The sequence below is a fragment of the Thermobia domestica genome, chromosome 8 (genome assembly GCF_964235325.1).
Source record: "Thermobia domestica chromosome 8, izTheDome1.hap1.1, whole genome shotgun sequence".
Classification (NCBI taxonomy): Eukaryota; Metazoa; Arthropoda; class Insecta; order Zygentoma; family Lepismatidae; genus Thermobia; species Thermobia domestica.
The window spans coordinates 288,156,579-288,173,413 of NC_137461.1; the positions used below are offsets into that span (position 1 = coordinate 288,156,579).

The 16,835-nt window shown below is 35.3% G+C and overlaps 1 protein-coding gene across 2 annotated transcripts in view; it reads left to right on the plus strand.

The window, feature by feature from the left end:
- LOC145693688 (4'-phosphopantetheine phosphatase) overlaps positions 1-16,835 on the plus strand; it is a 106,594-nt gene that overhangs the window by 48,762 nt on the left and 40,997 nt on the right. For both annotated transcript variants that reach the window (XM_081769943.1, XM_081769944.1), the window contains exon 8: positions 3,304-3,466. In XM_081769943.1, the coding sequence (XP_081626069.1) occupies positions 3,304-3,466 (163 nt within the window). The remainder of the gene's footprint in view (positions 1-3,303; positions 3,467-16,835) is intronic.

Sequence of the window (16,835 nt, forward strand, 5' to 3'; positions counted from 1 at the left end):
TATATATATATATATATATATATATATATATATATATATATATTCTACACACACAACATAAAATTCACAAGTCGCTTCTGATCTCGAAAGCATTTTCCACTTTAAGAACTGAAGCTTTCCTGGTGTCGTGATGGATATAGTTGCTCTCGGGCAATCAGCCAGGTGAATTCTACATCGTCCAACATTTTGAGAATCGACAACATTGTTCTCGTATTCAGGGTGAAGAATGAGAGACCAAAAACGACAAGAAGCTGAAAAATCAGGATTGGCAGAGTGTAGCATAACTGAGGGATACATCATCCCTTTCTCTGAAACCACTTTTATAGCAAAGTATTTAGGCTGCTGGGAAAAAAAGTTAAGAAAGCAATAGCAATACTAGAAGAAGGCAGTACCCTCAATAGGAATACCAATATTCAACTCAGCCAAACATGGCGTCACCTCATAGGAAGAATGCGTATTCAAAAGAACCAATGAGGGTTTGCCAATCAACCCAGTCAACCAGCCAATCAGAATTGAGGCCATACACTGACGCTGATTGGACGTTGCCATTGACCAATCAAATTCCGCCTCTCCCATCCAGCACATATATAGTAAAGACTTCCGTGTGTAGCACAGACGAGAACTCCCTACATGCGCTATTGAAATTAATTTGTTTCGTCTGCACGGCGAAAGAGCCAATCAACGTTTGGTGGAAAACGATGTTTCGTCGTAAGTAGACTGGCGCTGCCATCGGTTTTTGAATGTGACGTCATGGGTTGTCCTTGTAACCAGCGCATTCTTTCAGTCAGCTTCACATGTTAGCGCTAGGTGCAATGCAAGATGATCAGATTAGCAATTTACCCGTATTAAATAACTATTACATTCTTTTTGTATCTTTTATAAAAGCATCTTCTTGTATTGTGCCTGGATTGCTTTGTTGGCATTTTCGTACATCTTTATCGAACATTATGTTAAAATAATTTCTACAAACTAGCGGTCAAACACAAAACAAATGTAAAAGCACATGGTAGCAGTACACAGTTGTGTACACCACACTCTCATCCACTATGTGCCACTAGGCATGGTTATCTTAGAACTTTCCACGCTGCTGACGACAGATCAACTGGCTAGTTCCGTTGTCGTATGTTAGAGGCGCTACGGTTCGTCTTGTTTACAGTTCGCGGAGATTACGGTCTGTGGTGTTTAGGCTCTCATACTTCACCCTGAAAACGAGAACAATATTTTCGGTTCACGAAACGTTCGACGCCGTAGAATTCTCCTGGCTGATTGCACGAGAAAAACTATATCCATTTTCTACTTTGTTTTTATGGATGTTTTTCTATTAAAGTTGAAGTGAATCCGCTAATTTTAGTTCAATTTTTATAAGTAGAAGAAAACTTGATTCAAGACAGAGAATGCTGTATTTAATTAAAATTACATTCATACATTATTGATTAATGTGAACTCAATTAGGGGCGATTCTCTCTTGAATAACAGCGGCGTAGAAAACTAAAATTGTGATTAGGTTGTCCTGTTCAAAATGCTGAAAGGCATTACAACATTTACTCAAGTTAGTCCTTAGATATGTATTGCTTCATCCGAATTTGAGGACCGATTTTTAGTAAGTTTTTGTAAGAGGTATATGTAAAAGAATAAAAATAAAAATAAAATCACAATTCGGGGAAAATATTACATAGTAATTGGACAGCTACTTTAATTATATACTAATAGACAGTGCCGTACCGTGGAAAATCAGGGCACGGAGCGAGAGTATACGACGGCGCCCCCGTACATATGAATGAGGTCGACAAACCAGCTGCGAAGCCCACCATTTTTGGCGCGAAGCCTAAGAAAATTTTCAAAAATAAACCCTACTTTTCCTTGATTTTGAGCACTTTTTATTACTTTTTGCTTCCATTTTATACACGGGTAAGGCGCTTTTAGCAAGTTTCTAGGGACGCAAACAGTATAAAACTGACCCTAATCAAATTAAAATTTAGATTGAAAAATACTGCTGTTGATCTAAAATATTTCAAATAATTTTTCCTCTCTTTTTCTTTCCTTCTTTTCTTTTTCCTCCCAAATTTTGCGCACCCTTACTTCGGCGCCTGGGGCCGTCGCCTCGCTCTCCCCCCAATGGCACGGCACTGCTAATAAACCATTTGAATGACTGTCTCGCTGTATCTTTAATTAGTACAAAATATCTTTTAAGTTACATAAACTGACTACATTTCCAAGGAGAAAAAGATTTAATAATAAAAGTTGAATCCTGCATGATATATCCTCTATAGTATGCGAAAGTTCTTGAAAGCATGCCAGTCAAAACTAGAGCATGAAAATACTAAAGAAGAGAGCATTATCTCACATCATTCGGACTGACAGGTAAATCTGTGTTTTCGGAAGACAACTAACAAGTCCTTAAGATGCTTATGTGTAATGTACTCTAGTATTATTACTTACCCATGCTTTAACATTGTGTTCCGAAGATGCCCTATAAGCCAGGACTTGTTAAAGGTAATACATAAAAATCTGATCGGAGATCTGAACTCCGATTTCCCACTAATCGGTTGAATGCTATACTAATTGAGCTAAAATAGCCTCGCGTAGCGTAGTATCATAGCTAACCCTCTCGCCTTCGGTGCGAGCGGTCCCGGGTTCAATTCCTGGTGGGGGCACTCGGTCGAAAAGGTGTAAAAAGCTTTTTCAGGCCAACCATCCTGAATGAGGTTTTCCTGGGTTTTTCTCATCACATCAGGCAAATGCCAGGACATATAGGTCCCAGGGCGCTTCCTTGCTTTCCTTTCCCCGAATAGTATGCTCGCTGAGGGACGTTATCCCTCATACGTGACGGGCCAACATGGCTATAGATGCCGAAAGCCCAGAAATCTAAATCCTAAAATCCCTGATTGAGCTAAGTGCGGCATTACCAATTTTCTGTTAATGCTTTATTCCTCTTTCCCCGATTAATATGCCATCTGCTGACAGTTATCAGAGGTAGTCTCGTACTATGGAGTATTAATTGAAGAAATTTAACGTTTTTACACATGTATATTATTTCTTTTTCTCCGTAAAGGGGGGGAAAATGAATCTGTCTGTGTTCTTCATACACATTATTGTCGCTCTATTCTCCTTTTTTTTTTTTTTTTTTTTTTTATTATTGTTGTGAATAACAAACAGTTAAATCTTAAAGTTAAAAATTGACGTTTTCTACCTCTGTTTTTTCTAAGTAAGCGCCTAATATGAAACCTTAAAAATTAAGCTGTATTAAAAATGGCCGAGGCGTAGCGTGACCTTGGTATAGCTTTTCTTCTTATTATTTTCCAGGTTTACTTTGGTGGCTATTTTTTGCGTAACCATCCCCTGAGCATGCACACTGTTAGCTTTGCCATCAATTACTGGAGCCGGGGCCAAGTGCAAGCATTGTTCCTTCGTCATGAGGGCTACCTGGGAGCCATTGGTGCTTTTCTCAAGGGTGCTGAGGAGTGTGGTGAGGAACCAGGGGAAAGGGGGGAAGTAGGTGAAGCCAGTTGCAGTAACCAGCCTAGTTGCTCTGCTCACTAACATTCCATAACTGCTGTTGCCAAACATGTGCCTTAAAGTTTACATTCTAAATGCTGTAATTAACACCGTTTTGAAGTATACTGCAGGGGTATAGGGTTATAATAAAGGCATTCCTTATAGGGCAACATGTTATTTATAATTTTATTTTGTAAGGTTTATGATGGGAAATTAAGTACAAATCGTGATGACAAACTAACATCACGAATTACTGTACATGACAGTGTAGGTAGTGTAACAGAGGAAAAGTGAATTCTTTACATATATTGTACGGGACAGCAAAATTAAAAGTTAGAAGTAGTTTGTTCTAGAAATGAAGAGAGCGAACCATTACTAATTATTGAACTAGATCGAGTAGCTGATGAATTTCATTATCAGTTGCATAAAATTAAAAAGGTGAAATTAAAACACCTCACAGTTCAACCATTTCATATTGGAATGAAATTTGGTATCGTGGAGCAATGGTTCTCAACCGATGTGTCGCAACATATTGGTGTGTTATGCAGTCCCGTAAGGTGTGTCGCGAAATTTTAGAATTTAAAAATCATGAAAAAATTAACAGTAAGTAATTAAAATCGAGTACCAGTCAACACCTCCAGCGGTAGTAATAGTCCTCATTGCTATATAGAGTCGTTATAAAAACTAATTGGTTTCACTGTTATAATAGATATTATTTATTATTATTAGTAGTATTATTTAGTATTATTTATAATAAAAATTTCAAACTAGTGTATCGCGATGTCAGTAAATTGTGTCGTCAGTTAAAAAAGGTTGAGAACCACTGTCTTAGAGATGTATATATAGGAATGATGACGTAGGAAGTCCTAACGCTCTACGTTATTTCATGTGTCCATTGTAGATTTTTCGTTAAGTATACGTATCATAAATCGCTCAATGGAAACACCTTCCAACGGTATGTCAAGTTATGTTTCAAAGAACGTGATATTTTAAGGCATTTGATCCTCGACCTTGAATCTCCAAATATATATTATGGATTTTTGCTTCGAAACGTGTATTTTGAGTATGAATATATACTCGTAACATATCCCTCTTATAATTTGAGTCAGACGTGGTATCATTTGATTATAACTTTTCGTAAATGGCAGTTACCTGTAATTGTAGACAACCAGTTTTTGATATACCTAATAATGGTAATTTCATTCACAAATTTGATTCTATTCCACGTAAGGTTTCCATACTATATATATATATATATATATATATATATATATATATATATATATATATATGGAACACCCTTCATAAAATTTTGTAGAAAGAATGGAATAAAGAAAGCGCCTGGGAAATTTTGTTAACATAAAAATAATTAGTAACTTTTCATGTGCCTGCTTTGCATATGCCTATTTGACTTGGAATCATTCCCTAATCTGCTTCGCTTTCTTCATCAACCACACTTCTACAGTTGAACATTGATGTCGACGAATTCACATTCATTCGTTGTAACTTAACTAAATTATGGGTCACTCTTATAAGCTAGGGGGTCACATGAACTTATAGGTAAATACAACTATAGACCACAAACAGAAAAATAGGAACTTCTGAAATATTGACAGGACTTAACAAATTTTAACCGCACTATGCGTGAGATTAAGTCGAATAAATTAAGCAGATTCTTCTGCACTGGGTAGTTTAATTTTGGAAATGAGTTTTCTTTCGGTGAAGTTTTCCGAAAATGCTTTTTTTTTTAAATTTTGTTCATATTAAAAAAGAAAAAAAAAGTTTCATTAATAACTGCAACAATACGTGATTTAGTTTAAGGAATTGGAGCGAGAATGTTTAGTTCGGTGGCCTGTACCTTTTTTTTTTTTATTTCATCTCCAATGAATCAGTAAACAGATATGTAGATCGGAGATAATTTACAGGACGAAAATAAGGATTCAAAATCTCCATTAAAACTTAGAAAGATTTAAGTCCTTAATTTTTGTCCTGCATTTTATATGCTTTTAGTGGCGATTATACAGAAACATACATTTTACTTAAGTTTTGAGGATCGTAATGTAATACCATTGCTCTATGGTGCACTGGACAGGCTTCAGAATTTTCCTAGGTATCCTCGTGGTATGTACATTTCCTCTGTTACTTACCTAGTTAATATGTTATATTGTATTTTTCCCTTCTTGATATAAACTAGTTGCATTTATATCCTGCTCTGATCTTAACGAATTTACTTTATTACCGTACTGTTTGTTGAAAATTACCTAATAAAAGTTAGAATTAAAAAAAAAAAAAAGACAAAGAAAGAAAAATGGCTAAGATTAATATTTCCAGTAGAGAGAAGTAAAGAAACAGTTATCATTATGGACAGATAATCGGCTAGTATTTGTCTATATTAGCGTTTCTCAAAGTGTGTTCCGTGAAACCCAGGGGTTCCGTAAAAAGTTCCTAGGGATTTATATAAACCGACCTTGCGAAAGTAAATAAAAAATTTCCAATCTATCTCTCTCATCTGAAAGTTGATTTGAATTTTGGTTGAAAAGTTGGTCCTTTGGTATTTGTTTTTGGAAAGATATAACTGGAATAGTTATATATGAATTTTAAAAAAAATCGAAAATGACAAAAGTTTCTTCTGACACTTCTTTCGAAACATAACGAAAAAGATTTCGAAATTCCAAAAAACTAAAATTCTTCTGGTAGGGCTTTTCCCCTTTTTAGAGTGGGAAATTTCAACTCTTTGGACTTCTTTCGATGTATAAACCAATACCAAGGAAGCGAATGTAAAAATGGAAGTCTATCTCATCTAGAAGTGGGTTAGAATTTAGATGAGTCACTTAGTATTATCGTCAAAAGATTGGCATTACTATTATAAATTCTCGAATAAGTTAATACTATTTTCGTGGATTTCACCATTTTATTTTCGACGTGAAAGGGTTCCATGAATGAATAAGTTTGAGAAACGCTGGTCTGCATAGTAAAAGCAATTTGTGCGTGACTTGTGTAAATCGTCCCAATGCAAACGGGAGTAAGCAAACTGATCAGTTTTGACGCCCTGTGCCTAGTTGATGCTAGTATAAATCGATCAATAATACTAAATTGAAAAAAAAAAAATTAGTTATATTAAAATATTTTCTTAGTCGAAATATTCCTTGCTAAATATTTGAAACTGTAGTTCCTGATATTGTGATCGTGAAACTGTAAAACGCTTATTCTGAAGATATACAGTTTTTTTTTGTTATTATTAATATTATTATTATTATCGTACTTGAGGATGCATTCCATTTTTTTTTTTTTTTTCAATTCGTTGGTTATATGTTCGGTCATTTTTTCTAATGGTTTGTTAAACTTACTTTCGTCCCATCATATGCATGCTGTCATAAATGATAAGCTCCTTCGTTTCCATTTTTTTTTACGTTCTTGAAATGTGTAATTTCCCGAAAAGACCAACTCTTAGGATCATGTTGATTGAAACCAAATAGCCTAAAACCTTTGGGTAAGTCTGACTGTATTTTAAGTACAGCGCTAGCATAAATGATTCATTCGTTTTCAAAAAGGCTATATTTTCGAAAGTATATTTTCAAATTATACGTACACGCATGAAAGATATATGAAAAGAAGTTTATACATCCTCTACAAATGTTCACGACACATGTCCAAACGATATTCGAGCTCATTCCATACATTTTGTAGTATAGTCCTGTCAATTGTCTGCACTGCAGCACTGATGCGCTCTTTGAGCTCGACTAAGGATTGCGGTAGTGGGGGTATGTAAACAAGGTTCTTAACGTACCTCCCCCCCACAGGAGTGTTTGTGGTTCTTGTAATATGTCTTTTATGTATGTACGTACAATACTTTTGAAAATATAGCCTTTTCAAAGTGAATGAATCACTTATGCTAACCATGTACACTCACGTCCAAAATGATTGTCGCATATCTATAACTGTCTTCTTGTAAGAATATAATTTGATAATAATTTTGCAAAGTACTTTTAATACTGATACTATGTGTATAATCGGGAAATGTACATTTGTGGTAAATTTCATAGGAAAAGCATTATAAATACGAAAATTAGAATGAGTAAAATAAAATGTTGCTAAATGGACAAGAAAATTTTATTTTCGTTTTATTGTTCTTATTTACTGCTCTTTTGACATGAAATTTGCCACATACATGTCTTTGCCGATTATATACATACTAACATTATAAGAAATACCGGGCGAATTCGTTATCAAATTATATTCCTAGAGCAACATATTTATAGACATGCGACAATAATTTTGGACATGAGTGTACATTTTCCTTACTTGCGAAAAGAATGCAGCCATTTTTATTTATGTATTTCTGTCTAGACTTGACTGAGAAAGTAAGAAAATAGTTATGAGAGCTGCATACGTTAAACGCTGTTATGCAAGGAAACAAATTGTAATAATATAGAAACCATGACATAAAAACCTGAGTTTTTTCGGAATGACAACTGTTATCAGTTCCTTTTACCGATTTCTGTGTCCTTGTCTACTTCTCTAATAACTGTTTGAAGGAATGTTCACCATTCCAACGGGAGTTAGTTGTTCCTAAACATCAATATCGAATTCAACAAGGGTGAAACCTGATAGGAACGGCGGTACTTAACGAAAGATTCATAGTAATACATTGCATTACAGAAGTGTACTAACCTAGAAAATCAAAAAAAAGAGTAAATATTTTCGGAGTTTCTGTTTTAAAAGTTGCATTTTCTGCTTTTCATTTACTTCTTTGCCGAATGGTTGTTTACCAATTCGTTTCATATTCACACACTAGCTGAAACGTAACTTTTAATGTCTTGATATACAATCTTGTGCCTGATTTGCTATACTATGACATTACGCGCTTTTTTCTATCTTTCTTTGTATGCAAGCAACTTCAAAAGATTTTTAGTACCCAATTACTTCAGAGAGCTTTCTGCTTTTATTCATAGGTCTAATATTTTAATACTTAATTTTATAATGAAACTGGGAAAGTGAAGGAAAATGCTATTTAATGTAATTCCATACATGGATGAGAACACAAGACTATTCGGGCCTTTAGCCAGCAGCAAATTTTAGGAAGGGCAGCATGATATTTACGGGCACACTGTAGCTTTTACACGAATTTGCGGCGTAATTTACAGGAACAGGGAAAATTAGGTAATGAGCTTTTCCTGGATGTGGTTTGGGTTTGTACAGAGGTGAGTAGCTAGTATTATTTAAATATGATAATATATTGCGTTATGTGATCCCAAAAACAGAGTAATCAACACATGGGCACTTCCCTGCGTGGTTTTAAATTTATGATATTTTGAAGGGTGTGTGTATATTTTTCTATCCATTTTGTATTGTGCCAAACTTATTGTTCCTGTTTTCTGTTAATTGATTGTTAAACAACTAAACAAACGGGATTACTTCAGCTGTTCTAAAACCGTTTGATAATATTTTGTTGTATTGAAAAGTCAGTTGGTATACATTGTTAAAGCAGCTTTGTTGGAATTTAGTTTGTTATTACTTGTTGAAAACTGATGTTACTATTGTTGTTCTAAAATTGATTGCCCATCTGTGGGGGGCATATTTTGTCCCGTTTTAATTTTAATCCTTTTAAGTAGTCGTGCGACAAATGTTTGGGTTATGAAATCATTTATGACCTCCACAGCTCGCAACGCGGCATGGCTTGAAAGATTTTTGCTAGTTCTGTGCTTACAGAGGTTATTTCTATTTATATATTTTAGAAATATATATATATAACTTTCACAATTTTGAGTTAATGCTAGTTATAACAATATTTATCAGTTGAAAAAAGCCAAATAGTGAAAGAGGCATCCTGTGAGGTTCAAATAACAAATAAATGCAGATAAATAATAAAATTATAAGAGATCATGTTAATTTTAGTGAGAAATAAGAAAACATATCTCGACAATTATTCTTAGCATTTTGCAGTATTTTGTACCATTAAGAAAGAATGTTTCTAAGCTGTAAAATGGGTTTAAAACAAACCTTAAAAAGTGAATTTAATGGCTGATAATGCTTCAGTGATATTTATGGATCGTCAATCGAAATATCCGAATTTGTTATATAAAATATGGTGTTGTGATTATAATTTTACTATTTTTGGTAGGTAAATCCAGTTCATGTTTCGACTATAGGTTTCTTTAGTTTCAACTGTAACGCATCTAATCGGGAACTGGAACAAACTTCTAAACTATCTTCGGGGTCGCGGTGACTCAGTGGTAAAGCATTCACCTCTGTTGCATGGGGTCCTTGATTCGATCCCAGCTTGCGCGCCAAGTTGTGGACAAACACCGTGTGCGTGGGTTTTCTCGGGGTTCTCCGCTTCCTCCCACTTTCTTCATTCCACCATTTCCTTCATTTCGCATCATCACCATCTCATGTAGCCTAGTCGGCATAAACGTGGGACGTAAAACTTCAATATTTCATTTCATTTTTCAGTATTTTTTTTTTTCTGGCAATTCCAGCTTTGAGTACAAATAGCGTAATAATATATTTTTACATGTGAAGAGTCTGAAAGTAAGTTAACAATTCATTTTAGTTTAGAAAATGCTGACAAACCAGAGAGTTTTGAAAAATGTATCCGGGGACGGAAATTTTTACACCCAAAATGTGGACATGTCCCATAAATGCTGACATATGGTTACCGTATGATAATCCTTGTAAGTAGTGTTTATTGTATGTTATCAAAATTAAAAACTTAAGTTTATATGCTTCTGAAGACATTTGGATTTATCTAAAGTGTTTCCACTGTCAGGATGCATCGTCACTGCAATACTGTCACCATTAACAGCTATAACTTGTAAGAAGTGAAATCTTCAAGGGATATACTCTGTCCACTTTTGAAGTTTCCTGAACTCATTTTACAGTTGAGAAACATCCTTTGTAGTATTACCCAATAAGAAACCAATATTTTAAAATTGTATAGTATAATATGTATTAAAAGTAAAATATATGGATGAATGTGTAGAACTTTTTAAAATGCAGATTCGTGAAGAATAATGAAATAGCATTACATTTTTAAGATAGAGATGGTCATTAAGTTTTTTTTTTTTTTTTTTTTTTTTTTATCTTTGTGAAATTTCTGATTATATCTATATGTTCTTTATAAATCATACATTTTATGTCAAAATAACTTTTTAAGATATGTAATTATGCATAGCATGAGACAAAATTGTAGAAGTCTGTTTTCTGCTGACGCTTACTTCTGTCCCTCGACCTCACCACTTCGCCGTTTGATCCTTATGTTTAGCTTAAAAAGGTCTTATTTTCATTTGGTTATTGGTAAAGTTCTTTACAGTACCAACTCTTGTTTTGCTTTTAAAATTTGGTTCTGTTTACTATTTTAAGATACTAAAGGTGAACTTGTTACAGGAGACAGTTTATCGCATTGTAGTTGTGATTATATATAAGGTGGGATTATTGTTTATTTACTGGTATAATTGTGTTTATTTTATACTTGTAGTGCGTTGCCCTCTGTTTACGATGCACCAACAAGTTTGAAAATTACTGTTATTTTAAAAATTTAAAGATAAGTACACAATAACATTATAATAATCATATTTCTTATCCTTTTTCTGTGTTGTCTTTAATAGGAGTTTGTAGTTAATTCATTCAAAATAAAAAATAGAAAAAGAAGGGAAAAAAGAAAAGATCCTTAGCCTCCTCGGAAAAACAGCTTAGCACAGAAACTAACTATGAAAAATTGTACCGAAGAATTGATGTGTTGGAATATTTCGCAATAGCGTTTTTTTTTTTTCATTGTACTGAAAAGTTTTTTGCTACGTTGTAAGAAGTAAGCACGGAAATACAACTAACTCCGTTTTGTAATATTTTAGAAACTAGACCAGAATAATGCGAAAGAATGTTGTTCTTTGTTTTCCAATTGGTTTGAAAAATATTAGATTCTTTTTAAAAATAATTTTCTTCCTAAAAGAAAATTTACAAAGTGAAATCTTTAAGTTTTACGTCCCACGATTATGCCGGCTAGGTTAAAGGAGACGTTGATAATGAGAAATGAATGAAATGGTGGAATGAAGAAAATGGGAGAACCCTGAAAAAACTCGACGCACACGGTGTTTGTCCATCACAAAGCTCACTTGGCGCGAGCTGGGATCGTACCAAGGACCCCATGCACCGGAGGTGAGCGCTTTACCACTGAGCCACCGCGGCCCTAAAAGAAAATAAGTTCGAAATTAATTGTGTGAATTTATATTTACGACCAGCTACCATTGGTTATAAATCCATTACTCCGTCGCGAAATTGACCGTATGCGCGTGACCACACGATTCTAACAATCAAACTTACTATAGTATTCAAATTATCCTGAAGAACAGCGCACTGAATATTTAGTTTGGAATGTTAGTAATAGCTAATAACACACGTCACAATATAAAATAGGGAAGGAATGTAATTTTTATTTTAAAAGTTGTTTAGGATGCATATGTAAGTAATGGCTTTGTTCTTGGAACTGTCGAAAATTAATATCAAAGTAGTATTTATTTAGCTGCTGAAGGTGAAAACGTCCTCTATCTACTTTAGCTAAAAGTTGTACATAGATAAAGCTATAGCAGGGGAAATCATGAAAAGAAAATCATTTGTTATTAAATTTAAATTTCTATACGAAAGAAAGAAAGCAAGCTAAAAGTCAGATTCGAGGAAAATGTGAATTTTGTAAAAAAAGATACTTTTCATTTCACAATGTACCCTGAAGAAAGAAAGAAAAGAAAAGAAACAGCATTGTATTATTATATTGGCAGTATGAATTGAGTTAATGATTATCTAGATTCGTGTGCTGTGGAATAATGTGATAGTCAATTTTTATAGTTTTGGTGTCGGGTAGTATTCACAGCTGAAAAGATGAAATAATCTATGAAATTATTGTGCATATACCTATACAGGGTGTTTCAAAACAACATCGACAACGTTTGGGAGGTGATTCCTGACACCAAGATAAGACAAAAAGTATAGACCAACCTGGGTACACAAATGCTTCCTTTCAAAGTTAGAGGCTGCCGAAAACATGAATAAATGAACTTTAAATGTTCATAGCTCCAAAACTGTGGAACCTACTGTAGTTGAGTCAAGACTTTACTTAGAACTAGTATGTGCCCTCAAGTTTCAGAATCCTGCGATACTTCCGCAACAATTTTTATAGAATAGTTAGTGAGTATTCCAAATTGTATGCTCGTAGCCAAACTCCCTCCATAAAAATTGTTGTGTGAGTACTTTAGGATTCTGAAACATGGATTTTTGGATAGCGCACATAACTAGTTCCTAGAGTCTGTCTATCTCAGGTGTGCCCTCGGAAAATATGCGAAACTTACTTCAGCCCTAGCCCCGCCACCCTCTGACGAAGGAAACTCTCCCTTTGCTTAGGGAAAAAAGTGAATGACGTCAGCTGTGTTGCCAATTTGTCCTTCAGTCGTTTGGTCTTGACGAGTGAAGATCGTAGGCTACTTAGAATGGATAACAAGACAGAGCACAGCAAAGTCCGTGAAATAATTCATTGTGGCAACGCTTCCGCATCCAACAATTGAAAGATCTCGGGCGCAACAACTTGTTCTTCCACCTTCGAGGGAGGTACGGGGAAATACACATCGACAGCAGCGCCGCAAGGGGCACTCTTGAAACAGAAAGGCTCTAAGTGAAGTCTTGACCCGACTACGGCAGGTCCCATAGTTTTGGAACTATGGATCTGTAAAGTTTATTTTCTCACGTTTTCGGCAGCCTATAACTCCGAAAGGAAGCATTTGTGCATCCAGGTTGGTGTATACTTTTTGTCTTATCTTGGTGTCAGGAATTACCTCTTGAACGTTGTCGGTGTTGTTTTGAAACACCCTGTATATTTGTTTATTTTCTTAAATTTTAATTAATTATTTAAATATATAAATATTATTTTTATACTTATATTTCTGGAGTTATTACTTTTAATTTTTATGTTGTTACTTTCATTGTTATCATGTTATTAGTTATTTCAGCAACTTTACACATTCCTTTCTTGTGTAATTTTCTGTTCTTAGTACAAAACAAACTGCCTAAAGTTTTGGGTCTTTTTCTCGCACTTTTGTAAAGAAGGAAAGACACAGGTTGTTTGTGCATTTTTAGAATTATTCATGTTATACAACTGTACACATGCTTTTAAGAATAAAAAAAATTCTGCTATAACAAATTGTCTCTCTGTATTAAGTTCTTCTAATTAAAGGAAAAACCTTTTCTGTCTAAATTTATGTATATTTTTAGCAGTTTTGAGTGGAAAGAGTTGGTCTGTAAAGAATTTTATACTTCAGCTCTGTAGTCTTCTTTTGCATCCGATAGAGCAAGTAAAATAGGGTAAGCAAAACTTGATTTTTAAAAATAAATTTTGGCTTATGTATCTTCATATGAAAATAATATACTATACTTTTATGGTAGCTTCAAAAAGTTTAAAGTACGGTATTTTACTAAAGCAAAATACTCTGAAAGAATTTATGTTATACACCGTCCGACAATTAAGTAATGACACTGATTTTATTATGATCAAACAAAGATAACGTAATAATACCTGTGTATTATTCAAAGTACATCTGTCTTGCGCCAAAACAGCGAGTAACATGATCACGCAAGAAGGAGAACGAACTCTGCAACTCAGTTTGTGGTATGTTTCGTAATGACGTTATCACAGCTTCTTTGATGTCTTCAACATTGTCAAAAAAAATCGTCCTTTTAATGGTAACTTCAATTTAGGGAACAGAAAATAGTCACAGGAGGCATATCTGGAGAATAAGGGGGGTGCTGCAGCACACATTCACACACACACACACACTTGTTTTTTAGTCTAATATTCCTGAATAAGTACTGCTCGGAGAACAGATGCATTATCATGGAAAAGGAACCAGCTCTCTGGGGCTGAGTATTCAGGCCAAACACGACGAATTCTGTTCATGAAACACTTCAGGGCATTCACGGTGTGACTTTTTGATACAAATTCATGGTGAATGATACCCTTACGATCGTAGAAATTGGAAATTTATATTCCTACGAGTCGTTGCAAGGATGTCACGGGCATACGCAACACGCTCTTGTTTTTGTTCCTCAGACGATGAGTGTGACATAAATAGCGATGCGGTCTTCTTGCCCAGATCTTCCACAAAGATCTTACGAATTGTCTTCGTGTCAACATCAAACTCATTTGCCATCATTCTCATAGTCACGCAACGATTTTCTTGCACACGTTCTCGGACCTTTGCAATGAGTTCTTCGTTACGAACAAATATTCGATGACCCGGCCTAGGTTCATCTTCAATCGATTCCGCACCACGTTCACATCATCTAAAGATCTGTGCACGAGACATACATGTATCCCCATACATTATCCGCATCAAATCAACGGTCTTCATGGCACTTTTACCCAGTTTAATACAGAAAATTATATTCACTCTGCCCATGTTGCTGGCGTGACTAGAGCTCTCAGTGACTGCTAGTAATGGCGTCGTATTTCCCGTCATGCTTCGCGGGCGACAATGCGGTGTTGCTAGATTGTAGAGGAGGGATTACTCTTTCGAACGCACATATTGGTTTACGGATTGCATTTACTGTTTCATCACAATAAAATCAGTCTCATTATTTAATTGTCGGACGGTGTATTTATTTCAGAATAGTTTCGTCGGCAACTACGCACTTTTCGTCAGTATTTACGAAGTTGTTAGAAATGTATGTTCACACGGTTAAACCCTAATTAGAAACACAACATATCGCGTACAAGTCCAAGTGAAAAAAGTTATCACCTTAATACACTTGTTCTTCATGAAATGAAATTGTATTTCTGCGCCCCACGGTTATGTCCTTTAGGCTAAAGGAGAAGGACTATTAATGAAAAGGGATGATTATGAAATAGTGAATTAGTCGAGTGAGAATGTGGGAGAAAATGGAAAAAACCCGGAGAAAACTGACGGAAACGGTGTTGTCCACTATAAATTCAGGTGACCTTGGATTGAACCAGGGACTCGTAGCAACAGAGGTGGCCTGTTCTTCATGATCACGGTGCTGACCAATGTGTTTCATGATAGAATGCTCATCTTTGAACCAGGGTTCGATTCCTGGCCGTGTTTTATAATGTCGGATTTTCACAAAATGCTTCCGTTTCTCCCTGCTAGTTTCATCCCATCAAATCTTCACCATCGTTCTCTTGCATTCATCCGTATCATCACTTTACAGACATAATTGTGACACACCCTTTCTACAACCCTTCGTCGCGAATAAGGTGAAAGAAAAATCATAATAATTGGTGCCGGAACCTGGGAATTTTGCTGATGTACACGTGTAGTGACGCTTAACTCCGGATAGTGATGATGATGATCCGATCTTACGGGAACTTTTGTTTCGTTCATAAAATTAACTTCCTTGATATTACATTTCTACCATTTACCTCGTAACGTAATAGTTTCTGATTGCGACTTCTTTTTGACAAGATATGGAATTTGATATTGGTAAACTGCTCAGTTATGCAACTTTGAACTCTTCTGACATCGTCACACTAGTAAACTGCATTTGTTATGACTGAAAAAGAAACTAAGTCATGCCAGCTCTTATAAAGTCTTGCACATAATCAATTTCTGGAGATGTTATTCATCTTCCCTCATTTGTTTCAAAACCGTATCGAGAACATTTTGAAAACTGTCGATTCTCGTATCGAGAACTTTTTGAAGCTAGCTCGTATGTAGTTGATAGTAATATTTCTGAAGTCATAAATGATCTTTGTGTGGTGAATGATGGCATCTAGTAGATCTCACAACTTTGTTCATATCAGTGTGTGTATGAACATGAGGCCAATGTACGTTTTGTTTAGTATTCTCTTCCTTTCTGTACCCTGATGACGACATATTCAGTCCTGAAAGCTAAGTGCCTATATTCATTTTCTCTATGTGATTTTTGTTAATAATGTTATGTAAGTACTTCTTGTTCGTATACTTACGGTTGGATTCCTTTCTTCTAACCACGTACATCAGACACAAGAATTAATACTTGCAATTATTTTTGTTTTACACTTCACAGTATAAACTTTCCAATAGTAAGAAGGTTCTTTCTCCCTTATGTATTGCTCGTACTGTCTATGGATGTTACTGAATCATGTCAATATTGTTTCGGAGTGAGGGAGGCGCGGTGGCTCAGTGGTAGAGCGTTCACCTTTGGTGCTTGGAGTCCCGGGTTCGATCCCAGCCCCCGCCAAGTGAACTTTGTGGTGGACAAACACCGTGCTCGTGGGTTTTCTCGGGGTTCTCCCGTTTCCTCCCACTTTCTTCATTCCACCATTTCACTCATCTCTCATCATCACCGTATCCTTTAGCCTA